This window comes from Oculina patagonica, chromosome 14, assembly GCF_052425735.1.
Source record: "Oculina patagonica isolate OP01 chromosome 14, crgOcupat, whole genome shotgun sequence".
Taxonomy (NCBI): Eukaryota; Metazoa; Cnidaria; class Anthozoa; order Scleractinia; family Oculinidae; genus Oculina; species Oculina patagonica.
This window is the reverse complement of record NC_135771.1, coordinates 446,356-460,714: the sequence shown is the minus strand read 5'-3', so window position 1 is coordinate 460,714 and position 14,359 is coordinate 446,356. Positions and strand designations below refer to the sequence as shown.

Genomic DNA, 14,359 nt, shown 5'->3' with positions numbered 1-14,359 from the left:
TGACACAGCTCCAAAAAATTTTAAAGCTTAAAAGTCGAACATTTTACACTTAACATGCTAGGTTAGTTTCCATTTGTAGCAGATAAGCTTTCAGAGCATTGCGTGATTCTTGCCGATCGGTTCCTTGTGAAAGTAGAAATTTGCTAACGCCAGCACATTCCAGGACACAGACGTAATGTAAATAAATGTAAATTCTTGCCCACTAAAGCGAATTCTTCTTTTAAAGCATCAAATTTTAGTATTTTCTTTGATTCAAACGCTTCAAAATACTTACATTAAACATGCTAAGTAAAGACCTTATTTTCGTAAAGTTTCCAAAGGTTACTGATTTATAGCTTCAAGACGTTGCGTGACTCAAGGTTTGGCCGAGCGGGGCATCAGTCTACTCACCGACAAAAAAAAACCCGTGCAGAGCAAGAACTGCGCAGCGCAGTTAATAAAAAAACAACGAGCTGACCAAGAACTGCGCAGCGCAGTTAATAATGTCGAAAGAAAAAGCTATTCTCAATTGAATTTTGCATTTTGTTTTGCAGCTAGATTATTTCGTCGATTTCACGGTAAGTAGAATGTAAATGAACCGTAAAACAGTGAATGTTATTATCGATTAGAATACATGGCTGTATTGTAACAAGAAGCTCTTAGAGCTTAAAACTGTGCTGGTCACGTGACCACTCTAGGGGAGCCATGTTACGGGAACAAAAAATGCACCCCCCATCCCCTTTGCCTGCGTCAAACAATGTTGCGACTGACAAACAAAATGGTAAGAAAACACCTTGTGTGACATTTCATGGTTGACTAGTTCCATCCGCAATTAAATATTTTTCTTATATGCTAATGCTGGCCAAATTTAATTCCCACAATCCTGAGCCGCGAAACCAAAAAATCCTTTTAATCAGCATCCAGTGTTGTATTGAATTCCCGTTTAAAGATTGAATAACTCGCTCCGAAAATGGAATATTGGAGCAAATAATTAAATCAAATTTGAGAAGAACACTAGTGCTGCTTTTTGCTGAATGGGAATTAATTTACCAATGACGTAACTTTAATTTTAAGCCTTGAAAATCAGGGCATGTTTGTCTCAGAGTTTCCTTCAGATTTCAGAAATCCTCTAGATGACAGAACTTCAAAAATACATAACGCTAAAAAGTCGAACATTTCACACTTAACATGCTAGGTTAAGATCAGACCAAAGGATATATTTAGTTTCCATTTGTAGCACCAACGCTATCACATTCCAGGACACAAACGTAATGTAAATAAATGTAAATTCTTGCCCGCTAAAGCGTATTGTTTTTTAAAAGCATGAAATTTTAGTATTTTCTTTGATTCAAACACTTCTAAATACTTCACACTATTTCTTTAAGTGAAGACCAAAGGATTCGCAAAGATTTGAAAAGTAGCTGATAATAGCTCTAAAACATTACGTGACACGAGGTCTAGCCGATCGAAAGTGAAACTCGTCATCTCAGCACATTCTTTGACACGAACGTAATGGTATTTAATTACAGATTCTTGCCCGATGAATTAGATTTCTCTTTCAAAGCATGGAAATTTAGTATTTTCCATGTGTCAAATGCTTCAATATCAAATATTTAACACTAAACATTCTTTGTAAAGACCAAAGTATAAGAATATGTAGCTTCTAAACATTACGTGACTTCAAGCCTGTCCGAGTGGAGGTTTGGGTCTGGTCACCGACAAAACTAAAACGACGACAAAAAATTAATCCCGTGCAAAGCAAGAACTGCGCAGCGCAGTTAAATAGAGGATAATACATGGTTGCGTGGAGATATGAAAATTATTTTCGAGTGTTCAAATCGATAGATAAATTTCGTATATCCAAGCAACCATGTATTATTCTGTTAATTATATTAACCTACTAATTATTATGTTTTTGACGATTTTCCGAAGATTTCCGACCATTTTCCCAAGATTTCCGACCATTTTCCCAAGATTTCCAAAGATTTTCAAAATGTTGTCCGAAGGCCGTACGAATGATTCCGAACATTTTTCGAGCTTTTCCGAAAATTTTAGACGTTTTCCGAAGATTGCCGAGGAAGATACGGAGATGTTTCGACTTAATATTGATAAAATTTGGCTCATTGAGCAATAAAACACGGCAAACTCTGCGAGCTGATTGGTCAAAAATGATATCACGTGTGATACCATTGTTCTCGATTTGCTTCCACTTACTATACCACTGTAGTTTTTATAATAAAGCTAGATCAACGATTGAAGAAGGATAGGTACAAAACGAGGGGTAGGCCATGGGGGAGGCCATTGCCTGGGAGTGGTTAATATTTTTTAAAAAAAATAAACAAAAATGATAATTCCACGAATATATAAATCTTCGACTCCTGACTTATGTAACTACTAATGGCTGCATGACTGAACAGAAAAATGCATTAACCTTATTCGGACCGGGCTTTTTTTGGATCTTTGGATTTGCAAACGGTCCATCCGATCCCCGTTTCCTCAAATATAATCACGATCCTTTCTTAAATAATGCAGGCAGATGTGTCGTAATAGTTCTAATTAGTATTATTTGTAATTCCTTAACAGTTTTATCTGTTAAGCTATTAGATGGAAGAGGCTACCCATATCAAGGTCGTGTTTCTCTTTACTACGATGGCCAGGAGGGCACAGTGTGTGATGATGGGTGGGACATGAATGATGCCCATGTGGTTTGCCGTATGTTGGGATACCCAAGAGCAGTTGCGTTCACTACTGGTTCTACATTTGGTGGTGCAAAGGGTGGGCCAATATTGCTGGATGAGGTCAACTGCACAGGCAATGAAAACACGCTTGCTGCTTGTCCGCATTTCGGTTGGGGAAACAGTGACTGTAATCATACTGAAGATGCTGGAGTGATTTGTGACTTCAACTACACCGTGGATGCAAAGGGTAAGCGAGACGTGTTAAACTTATCAATAGACCAATTTCGAAATATTAAAATCCAGCCTAAAACAATAGACATCACTGCGAGGCTCTGGGGAATAAACCCCACAAACTCTATAGTTTAGTCCCCGGAGCCTCGTCCTGAGGTCTATTGATTTAGGCTAAATGTAAAATATATCGAAATTCGGCAATTTCGAAAACTACTTTCACTAAATAAGTAAATATCAATATGTACGGAATCTCACGTCAGTTGTACAGTTATTGTTTGCTGTTTTTCACTTTGATGATGCTCTGTTAGAACTGAGTGACTAAACTAAAACCTCTTGTCACAGATGCAAGTTGTAACTTTGACATCTGGTATTGTGGCTGGGAGAATGGGCCTGGAAGCCAAGGCCTTACATGGACAAGGAAATTTGGTCCAACTTCATCACGTGACACGGGGCCATCACGGGATCACACCTCAGGTTCTGGTAAGAGTAGCATGGTTTGATATACTGTTAATAGGCGATGTGATACAACTTGTTATGATACCTTCTACTCGCACTTTCGACATTAACAGATTTAGGAAGCCATTTTCATACATTAAGTTGAGACTGTCATTTCTCTTCAATTTTCTCTACAACCTACAAGGCGTTCCTGGCACGACTTTATATTTGTCGTCACGAGGATTCTATAAGCGCATCAAGAACGTCTACCCATCCGTTTTAAACAGAATAATTACCATACCTTTTTCACTGCAGGATATTACTTCTACATAGAGGCATCAGGACGAACCAAGGGTGACGTTGCTAGACTTGTGACACCACACATACAAAGCAATGAGAACGCTACCTGTATGGTGTTCTACTATCATCTCTATGGACATTCAATTGATTCCCTCAAAGTAAAAGTTGGAGATCAAGTTTTGTGGCAGGCGTCAGGCAACCATGGAAACAGATGGTACAAAGCAACGGTGCCCCTTAATTTTGATGGCACGTATAAGGTATTAATAATGTTGCTTCTTCGGACGGTCTTACAAGTAATAGATGAAGTGAAGTAAAAACAGTTTAAGATTGTCGACACGAAAGGTCACCTTCTAAGTCATATCCCAAACATTCCCATTTTACCGGATATCTCCCAGATATCGCCCAACCGGTATCTGGGAGGCCATGGGTTCGATTCCCGTCGGGGACTCAGAATTTTTCTTTGTCACATGCTCGTGTCATTGTTGAAAAATTCATCTTCATTGCCATTATAGTTATCCGCACAAATTATGTAGGTATTTTACTTGGTTACTGGATTACCTTTGTAGCAAGAACGCTTTGTAGACTTTTCGAGATGTTTTTCATACGTTTCGGCGTGTACGTTTTGTTAATACATTTTGTATTAATGTCTGTTGCAGGTAACGTTTGAAGGTATTGTTGGTGATACTGCACTCAGTGATATCGCCATTGATGATGTCGAGTTTCAGGAAAACACAAAGTGTGCATCAACTGCTGAATCGTTTGGTAATACTCCATCTCCGGGATATTTTCTATATCATTCTAAAACGTCCATAACCTCACATATATCACTATGAAAACTCTTAGGATTGAATTGCCAAATAAATCGAGTCCCCTTTTCTTTCATAACACTAATAACGGCCAAAGATGGTTCACTAAAACTGGTTAAGACCCTATGAATCCAAAACATATTCTGTTACCCTAGTTCTCCCTATTGATAAAACCGATTGCCATTGTGCATTGTTATAAGAACTCAATTTGTTGTCAAATTAAGACAATATCCCCAAGATTTTTCTCCTTCTATTTTTCTTGCTTGAAAGGTTTACTCATGTTCTATAAGTGTTGCGAGATGTGTAAAAGTGCTTTCAATTGGATCAAAAAAATGTTATATTTATCATACCGGACTATAGGTTTGATTTTTTAGTCGTTTGCGTGTGATGATTTTTTTCTCCTTGGCTCTTTAACATACCCCTCATCCCATTTTGTTTCGTTAATTTACCCCAAATCACTTTCTTTTCTTTTAGTTACACCCAGGATCCTGTGGATTTCTCCAAATCAAACAGCTGAAATTGGAAATGACGTAACATTAGCATGTACAGTGACTGGTTTACCCACACCGAGTGTTGTATGGAAGAAAAATAACAAAGTTCTTCTGGACAGTCAATGGGCTCGTAACATCACTCTTCATAACATCTCCCTGGCGGATGGTGGAGGTTATCAGTGTTCGGCGATTAACATTGTAGCAAATGACACGAGAACAACAGTGCTCAACGTAATAGGTTGGTAGTTTGGCTCTCTCTACTCCCTTGTGAAGTTTTTTCCTCGGTTTTAGTGAATGCACTTCATAACTAATTTCTCTCTACCGATCATACACAGCCGTGTTTAATTGATTTTTTTTCATATTCTTTTCTATTTTATTGTACCACTAATGAACACTTTAATGTGCAGAACTAGTTTCGAAATTAATAATAATAATAATAATAATAATAATAATAATAATAATGATGATGATGATGATGATGATGATGATGATAATAATAATAACAATAATTCATTACTTATATTGAGCATGCTTCATATGAAGATGCTCGCATGCGCATTACAGTCTAACTTAATAAATGTGATAGCATATAATAAAATATAAGTATAAGCTAACTAATATAAGAAAACTACGAATAATAATAACAATAAAAATACAGATATCAACAAGATCAGGCGGTGACTAAATATTGATTAATTCTGATATAGTTCAACAATCAAACGTCTTATCTACGTTGCAAACGCTTTTGCGAAACAAAAAGGTCTTGAATGCTCGTTATTATTTCGTCGTCGTTTAAAAGCAGAAGTTACGTCCTTTTACCTGCTCCAATTGACGAAAACTCCTTTCTTAAACCTACAGGAATCCCGAGTAAAACTGCCATTAAGACAAATGCGTCCAACAATGTGGCCGGTCTTGGTGAAACTGTTGCCATAAGGTGCTCTTCCAATGGCTATCCCAAACCAGTTTGTCGAATTTACCGCGCGGGTGTCTTGATTAACGTCAATGGAAGCGTTTTTGTTATTCGTAATTTTACAGTGGCGGATCAGGGAGAATACACGTGCAATTGCTCCAATGCTGCGGGTGCAGAGAAGGTTAATGTTACTCTTCTTCTCTATGGTGAGTTGTAGCGCCTTTTTTCTGTTTTCCAGTAACTGGCAAAGGAGGAGAACCGATAAGACGATAGCATATACCTATTAAGAATATGAAGGCATGACGGATACGCATCCGGTTACGTAGAGCGAAGACTAAACGTATTGATAGAAAGAAGTATGGTATTTTAATTAATAATGATCGTTTATTTCGTGTCCACTGCAGAGTCCCCAGACATCGATTCCATTCTTCCTGCCTATCAACTTGTCAACGAAACAGATAGTTTTCAGATCGTCTGTAATGCGACGGGAAATCCACCCCCTGTAATAAAATGGGAAAAAGTTGGCGACAACAGCAGGGTATATTACAGATCTAGAGACAAAACACTGAGAGTAAAAAATGCGGCGAAGTCGGACTTTGGAACTTACCGATGCACGGCTGTGAGTGTGCGTGGAGAAAATGTTTCTGCAGCGGCCACAGTTGAGATGGGCAATTGTAAGTTACTAGTGTTCATGTGTTTATAGGATTCCCTTTTAACTCAAAACAGCAGGTTGTGTCTAGTTCATCTCCATATCTGATTGATAACAGGAGTCATTATGAACACATTTTATTGTACACTGTATCCTCTTCATTTCTTCTCATCCACAAACACCCTTGCTTCCTTAAGATGCTGCCGAGGTTAATATTAAATAAAAATTAAAACCTTCTTATTTCAGTTTCGCCAGTTATTGACAATGGCCCTCGTAACATAACTGTTTTGGAACAAGAAAGAAGAAATGTCACACTTTACTGCAATGCCACAGGAAAACCAACAGCAGAGCTGTCGTGGATAAGAGTCAGAGACGACAAAACAGTGGCTTTTGGGAATACTCTACTGATCTCAGCTGTTAACCGGTCACACCGTGGGGAATACAGATGTATCGCCGATAATGGAGTTAGAAAACCCGTTTCTAAGTCGGCATTCCTCGACGTACATTGTAAGTTAGTCCTCGCTGGACTTGAATTAAAACCTAAGAAGCTTATCGTAAGAACGTGAATGTGTGTGTTAAGTTTATGCACTTAAAAGTCGTATATAATGCTTGTAATCTTTGTTTTATCAAGCACATGCTTCTCTAAACCAGATGAAGCGTACAGTCATACTTTCGGCTGTTCTTTGCGATTTCCTGTCATCTTTACAAGTGATAATATCTCGGCTACATAAGGGAACAAAGCCCTGAAAGTCAATCTCGGAGGATTTCAGACAACATTTTTCGTACAAATTGATCAAACGTTGATTTTTCTCAGCCACTGAACGGAGGTATCATTTAGCTCGAGGTAATTGTAATAACCTGTCATATTTTAACCATTTATTTATTTAAGTATTTATTGGGTGTTTATACACTATTTAGCTTTGATTTTATCTTTTAGTTTAGTCACCTGGTAGGAAAAACAGGAAACAGAAATGACAAGATAAAAGTCTTTAGTAGTGAGGGAAATGTCATATGTATTTCGTTCGCAACTCAGGTTTAAAGCTGTGAGACCTTGTGTTCCTTATTTTTAAGATAATCCTTCCTCCACAAGATTAACCACCGATAAAGTGGTTCCAGCAGTGCGTGGAAACGGTCGTATTGTTTTAACGTGCGTGACCGACGCAAACCCACCGCCCAGCCAATACCAGTTTTATCGTGACGGTGTCCACCTCAGAAGCAGTATTACAGGAATTCACGTGATTCAAAAGGCCAGGCATTACGATGCAGGGAAATATCTGTGTGTACCGGTCAACAGCATTGGTACTGGTGCTAACAGCTCTCTTCAGGTTTATGTAAAAGGTGGGTAAAATCGAGAAGATGATATTTGTAACCAACTGAAAGATGTTTGGTGGATCACTGCGAACAATGAAAATAATGTAAATATTATATAATTAATTTTAAACATTTCATTCCACAGGTGCTTTCTCCATTATTCATTTTCCGCAGAACATAACCATCAACGAAAGTACAAGTGTGTCATTATTCTGTAATGCTACTGCCTACCCTCCAGATCTAACACCTCATATCTCCTGGACTAAGCTTGGAGACAACAATAAAGTGTTACCACCAGGTGAACAGCTTGTTCTGAAGAATGTGAGTCGACACGACAAAGGAACGTATATGTGTAAGGCTGAGAATGTAATTGGGTTCCCTGATACAGCTGTTGCTGTTCTAAATGTTTTACGTAAGTACAAATTGGTTGCATGACAATTGAACTAATAGCACCGCTCGAACCTAGTTTTGCATATTATGCCAATAACTTGTCAGGCAGATGGTTTGCGAGGTAACCAAGGCTTTTGCCCTTAGTTATGTATCATAAATACCCATAACTAGCATTGAAATAATATAATTCAGTGCTAGACTGATTAATATTTTACCTGAGGAATGCAGGAAGAAAGCCTAAAAAAGTTGGCTAAGACAACAGTTTAGTATAGCCGATAATAAAATAAAACTCGACGTGTTTAACTCGAATCATCATTAACATCTTATTACTCAAATTAAAGTTTACACACTAACAACATAATTAAATTGATCTGCTTTGATGCCACAACTTGATGCTACAAAAATCAGTCCAGCCTTCATTCAAATCGTAATATAAATGCTCAAGTGTCTAAAATCACTTAAGGTGGCTGGTAACGGTTTCCAGCACTTTCAAGCTCTTATACTTTGACGGGTCATTACTACAAATCTTTATCAGTTGATGCTACAATAATGGTATGAAATTAATGCTCAATGATTGGTGAATATGTTGTGGTTATTTTCATGACGTCAGTGGTTACTATAGCAACAGTATAACCTGTTAAAAACACCTTTAATTTTGTCTTTAAGTGCTTATAACTCAAAAACGAGCTCGGTGACCCCCATTTTGAACATTGATCAGCATGTTAAGATAAAACTTTTTGCAAAGTTTTAAAAAATTCTACGAAGCGGTTTCAGAGCCACCTTAAATTTTCAAATATTTAAGGTGGCTCTGAAACCGCTTCGTAGAAATTTTTTTAACTTTGCAAAAAGGTGTATCTTAACATGCTGATCAATGTTCAATTATAAAAAATGGGGGTCACCGAGTTCGTTTTGAAGTAACAAGCACATAAAGCCAAAATTTAGGGTGTTTTTAACAGGTTATACTGTTGCTATAGTAACTACTGACGTCATGAAAATAATCACAACATATTTACCAATCATTCGGCATTAATTTCATACCATTATTGTAGCATCAACTGATAAAGATTTGTAGTAATGACCCGTCAAAGTATAAGAGCTGGAAAGTGCTGGAAACCGTTACCAGCCACCTTAAGTAAAAGTGAAATCAAGATAAAACTAAAGCCTCTGCACTGATATGTTGATGGTATCAATATATGACAACTCAATAGACCATATTCACGATAGCCGCCATGATGGTTTTTATATTATATAATGCAAATTAGCCACGTTGTCTGCCAGGGGGCAATTATTGAAATGATGCCGTTTCTTGGAAAATCGGCTCGGCAAAATAGTGAACTATCTGCGCCAAAATCACATTTGAGAGCCAGGTTATGGAATAATGATTTTGTTATTAAGGTTACTTTGGAAAAACTGCTCGGTTTTTAAACTACGCAAACCGTATACGCCTCGAAAGCGCCAAAATTGCGTAAAACGTAGAATGAATTTGCTACAATATTCCCGGCGTATCCAATCGAACGTTCGGTAATCGAACCCAATCGAACACCAATCGTTCGATTGGGTTCGGTAATCGTACATAATCGAACTCACAATAAACTTTGGTCAATCGAACAAAATCGAACGTTCGATTACCGAACAGTCGACAATCGAACAAAATCGAACGTTCGATTACCGAACAGTCGACAATCGTACTCAGTCGAACGTTTGATAACCGAACTCCTGTTTTCCGTCCCCCTGATTAGTCCTGCGTGATTTACTTATCAAGAGACGGATTCCGAACAAAATCGAATCGGATTGAGTTCGATTTTTTTCGATTGGGTTGATTAGTTCGATTGGTTCGAAAATCGAACTCACAGCAAAATAGATGTTCGATTTTGTTCGATTACCGAACCCAATCGAACGATTGGTGTTCGATTGGGTTCGATTGATTTTTGGTTCGATTTTGTTCGATTGGATACGCCGGGAATCAAAGCATGGTATGAAAAAAAATATCAGACATAGTAAGAAACCAGCTGAAATTTGTCGATATAAGCTTGCTTGCCCCCTCGTGAATCACGTGACTAAATTGCATTATAAAGAGAAAAGAAACATGGTGGCTATCGTGAATAAGATCTATAGAACCAAATAATATTGTCATTATTACGTCACCACAACTTGTTTTTCAGATAAACCATACGACACCAAACTGGAGGCATCAGTACCAGATAACGTCGGAGTAATAAACTCATCAATTATTCTGACTTGTAGCGCAAACGCCAACCCACCTGTTACTGCATATAATATTTACCACAATGGCATTCTGGTGTCCAATGCATCCACTGGTGTCCACAACATAACACGCGCACTAGCAGAGCATAATGGATCATATGCATGTATACCTTACAACCATTTTGGACTTGGAGAAAGAGCTGCATTAAACATTACGTTTGTAGGTGAGTTAATGGAATAGGTGTATAGAATTATTTCAGTTTTTGAGAGCAGTTTTGTGGTTTTTACTTACTTAGATGAGCGATTTTGAAATCACAAAAATATTACCGTCCTGACTCTGGCTACCGTTCTTGCGGTACTCAAGGAATCCATAATGTCTTCCTTCTCTCTGTTTTGACTGCCCGCCACCAGGTCGTTTCAGGTCTTGCAACCGCCATTGTACTTCTAATCGCCATGCTAACGCCACTTCGCAGTTAGTGTATCTATCTCAACAAACTGTTGTCAATTTAGTATGGTCTTGACACGCTGTAAGCGTTGCGTATCGATCTCTGTTAATTGGTAAATTTCACTGTAATTATATATATAATTACAATTGGAAGCGATTCATGCTGGACGAGTTGGAAGGAGTAGGCTACTCCTGGGAAAGAACTAAAGCATTAGTAAAGAACCGTGTGCGTTGGAGGAAACTGGTGGACGCCCTATGCTCCCAAAGAGGGTGACAAGGAACAATGATTATATTTATAATTATTCTCTTTTTCATGAAAGGACCATGCGGTGTTAAACGTGTGCATGTTTCATGGTCACCTCAGATCATAGGAGGGATAAACGCAAAACCAGGGGAGTGGCCTTGGCAAGTCCAGTTGGGATACTTTGACAACAGCGAATATACACCTCATATCTGTGGTGCCTCCATCTTGGACCATTACTGGATAGTGACTGCAGCTCATTGTGTTAAATCAAAAAGTAAAGAAAGAAAGGCTGCTAACTTTAACGTCACTGTTGGTGGGTACTTTGATTATCACCCGGATAACTAGTGTAGCCACGTTTTTGTTTGGTACAAGTGAGTTTTGGGAAAATCAAATGACAATATAATGCGATCGACAAAAAATTGCAACGTGTTTCGCATGCTTAAAAACTTTTTGATGATTTCAAGGTAACTGTTTTTTTAGTGCTCGTTTTTACTGGTGAACAATACAGCTAAAAAGTAATATTGCCTCGGGATCAAAAATTCCCCCAGTTACTTGTGGAAAATCTAAGATAACGATAGAAGAGCACTATTCACTAGTTTGGTACACTGCATATAACGTTGCCGCACCCGAAAAAAATACGTTTTGTCTTAATTCCTTAATATTTTTTTCTCTTTTGAAGTCCTATTTATTCAAATTACAGTCGCCACACTGATAATGTACTTCAGGAATATCTGTTATAATAACAAAGAACTACGGATTAACAATGAAACGGTATCGTCACAGTTAAGAGGGAAGTGATAACTTGGGAGATTTCTATCACATTCACATTTTTTTACCCGTGACTCACACAATGTTTTTTATCATTAGGAGAACTTCACAGAGAAGTCATTGAAGGAAGCGAACAAAATATTCCAGTTGAAAAGATCATTTTGCACAACAAGTTTGATCGTCAGAACGTGCAAAATGACATCGCTCTGATGAAACTCAAACAGCCAATCCTCTTTAATGCGCATGTCAGACCTATTTGCCTTCCTGACTTTGATTTTGATGTCGGTACCAGTTGCTACGTCACTGGCTGGGGAAAGACTGGACCATCCATTTCTACATCGGACATTCTTCAAGAGACCACTGTTCCTCTGATGAATCACAGAGTTTGCAGAAATCACTACAAGGCCATAAAACCAGTGACGTCACATATGCGCTGTGCAGGGACACTGGGTCAGAGTCAAGGTACATGTACAGGGGACAGCGGAGGACCGCTGGCCTGTGAAAGATACGGCCGTTGGTATTTAATGGGTGTTGCAAGCTGGGCCAAAGACGGATGTACGAATAAAGGGGATCCAGCTGTGTTTTCTGATACTTTTTATTTTAAAAACTGGCTTAAGCAGGTTATGAGAAATAATAAGAGGATGCATGTGTAAAACGCGGTTGATTTTGCAATTTAAAAATCTTGTTTTAAATTAACTAAACGACGATTGTTGAAGCGAGTTTTGATGGGGATTAACGTCCTCAACTTCAACACTCGATCACAGCTTCTTTACAGGTTCCAACTTGCTTTATTTAAGAAAATCTCTGGCTATTACAACTCCACTGTTTCAACTCTATCTATATCAAATCTATAATCTGAGGAAAAGATTTGGCGCGCGCTCTTTTTTTGGACCAAACTCGAGCTGTCGATCGAGAATGCCAAACTTGCAAATTAAGCCTTACATAAGCTCTGCACATCTCATTCCATACTTAAGTGCGGCTGCACCGTGCGCCACATTTGGCATGAACCTTCGAAAAAGTTTCTTTACGAGGGATCACTTCTTTCTTAAATTTTTATATCTTTAGAAGCATGTTTGGTCCAAATAAGGTCGCGCGAGTATGATAAACTTTACAAGGAAGATATTTACAAAATGAAAGTTTAGATTAGTGCTAAGATTTACATAAATGTTGTTGTCGCAATTCTTGGACGACATAGGTGTTACAAGAAATTGGTTGCGTAAGTCAAGCTTCGTGGGCGTAACAGTAACAGTATGAATAACAGTGAGAGTTTGTGGTACTGAGCCGGGTAAAGCTCAGAACACTGGATCTTGCGATCCGAGTTCAAGCCCTTGTCGGGGTGATTGCAATGTAATGTAATGTAATGTAACGGAAAAACTTTATTTAAACACGGGAAACCATCAGTTACAATAAGCTCAAGTATTAAAAAAACTTAAACTAAAACTGCTTTACATGATTGCCGTGTGGGAATTCGATACGTCAGCTACCTTCTTGATAATTTTTCTTAAAATTATTAACTGATGCGGCATTTTAAAGACATTTGGGCATGTTATTCCAGAGCATAGCGCCGCTGTAAGAAAAGCTTCGTTTTAAATAGTTGGTATTTGCTTTGGGTAGCGTCAGCTTTTCCTCAGAGTCTCTCAAGTTATAAACAGAGTGACGCTTAAAGAAAAGGTTTTGTAGGTAATCTGGGGTAAGTCCATTCATGGTTTTGTACATTATTAGGGCTTTCTGTTTCTTTCTTCGAGAAAGTAGCCTTTCCCAGTCGAGTGTGGATAGAAGGTGCTTTGAACTCGTATCAAAAGGTGATTTTGTTATAACTCTGGCTGCACGGTTCTGTAATTTTTGGAGCTTGTCACTCAAGTAACCACTCATACAGTCCCAACCGGGGCTGCAATAATCGAAATGTGGCATAATTAAAGCGTTATAAATTTGAATTGCAGTTCCTTTCGGTATAAAGGGGCGCACTTGTTTAAGGGCGCCAATAGCCGAGAAAACGTTTTTGCAAATCTCTTAACGTGTTTACACCAAGAGAGATGAGCATCAATGGTAAGGCTCAAAGATTTGGTATGATCAACTCTCTCGATAATTTGGTCATCAATTCTGATTTCTACGTCGTCATATTGAACAGATAGTCTTTGCCTTGATCCAATTATCATTAACTCTGTTTTGGCGACATTTAAGCTGAGATTGTTAGCTTTCAGCCAAAAACTAAGGCTATTTAATTCAGGGGCTAAAGCCAGCTTAAGCTGTTAACGTCTTAGCAGATAACGTCAGATTGGTGTCATCGGCAAACATTTTGGTACAGCGTTCTGCAGGGAGTTTGGAAGATCGTTAATGTAAATTAAAAATAACAATAGACCTAATATGACCTGATCGACACCCAAGTATGACATCTTACGCAGGATAATCTCATGATCAATGGTGTCGAATGCCTTAGAATAAATTGTAATTGACAGGCCTACGAGGACTCCCCTCGTGACCTTTAATCGCGACGCATTTGAGCCTTGTGTCAAAGTT

General features: G+C 38.3%; 1 protein-coding gene across 1 annotated transcript in view; it reads left to right on the top strand.

The window, feature by feature from the left end:
* LOC144638916 (uncharacterized) overlaps positions 1-13,253 on the top strand; it is a 17,686-nt gene extending 4,433 nt beyond the window's left edge. The window contains exons 3-15 of the mRNA XM_078498201.1: positions 2,563-2,904; positions 3,231-3,368; positions 3,639-3,880; positions 4,280-4,385; positions 4,904-5,158; positions 5,779-6,036; positions 6,235-6,504; positions 6,726-6,986; positions 7,551-7,817; positions 7,936-8,202; positions 10,343-10,609; positions 11,151-11,387; positions 11,942-13,253. Of these exons, the coding sequence (XP_078354327.1) occupies positions 2,563-2,904; positions 3,231-3,368; positions 3,639-3,880; positions 4,280-4,385; positions 4,904-5,158; positions 5,779-6,036; positions 6,235-6,504; positions 6,726-6,986; positions 7,551-7,817; positions 7,936-8,202; positions 10,343-10,609; positions 11,151-11,387; positions 11,942-12,495 (3,464 nt within the window). The 3' untranslated portion in view covers positions 12,496-13,253. The remainder of the gene's footprint in view (positions 1-2,562; positions 2,905-3,230; positions 3,369-3,638; positions 3,881-4,279; positions 4,386-4,903; positions 5,159-5,778; positions 6,037-6,234; positions 6,505-6,725; positions 6,987-7,550; positions 7,818-7,935; positions 8,203-10,342; positions 10,610-11,150; positions 11,388-11,941) is intronic.
* The last annotated feature ends 1,106 nt before the right edge of the window (positions 13,254-14,359 follow it).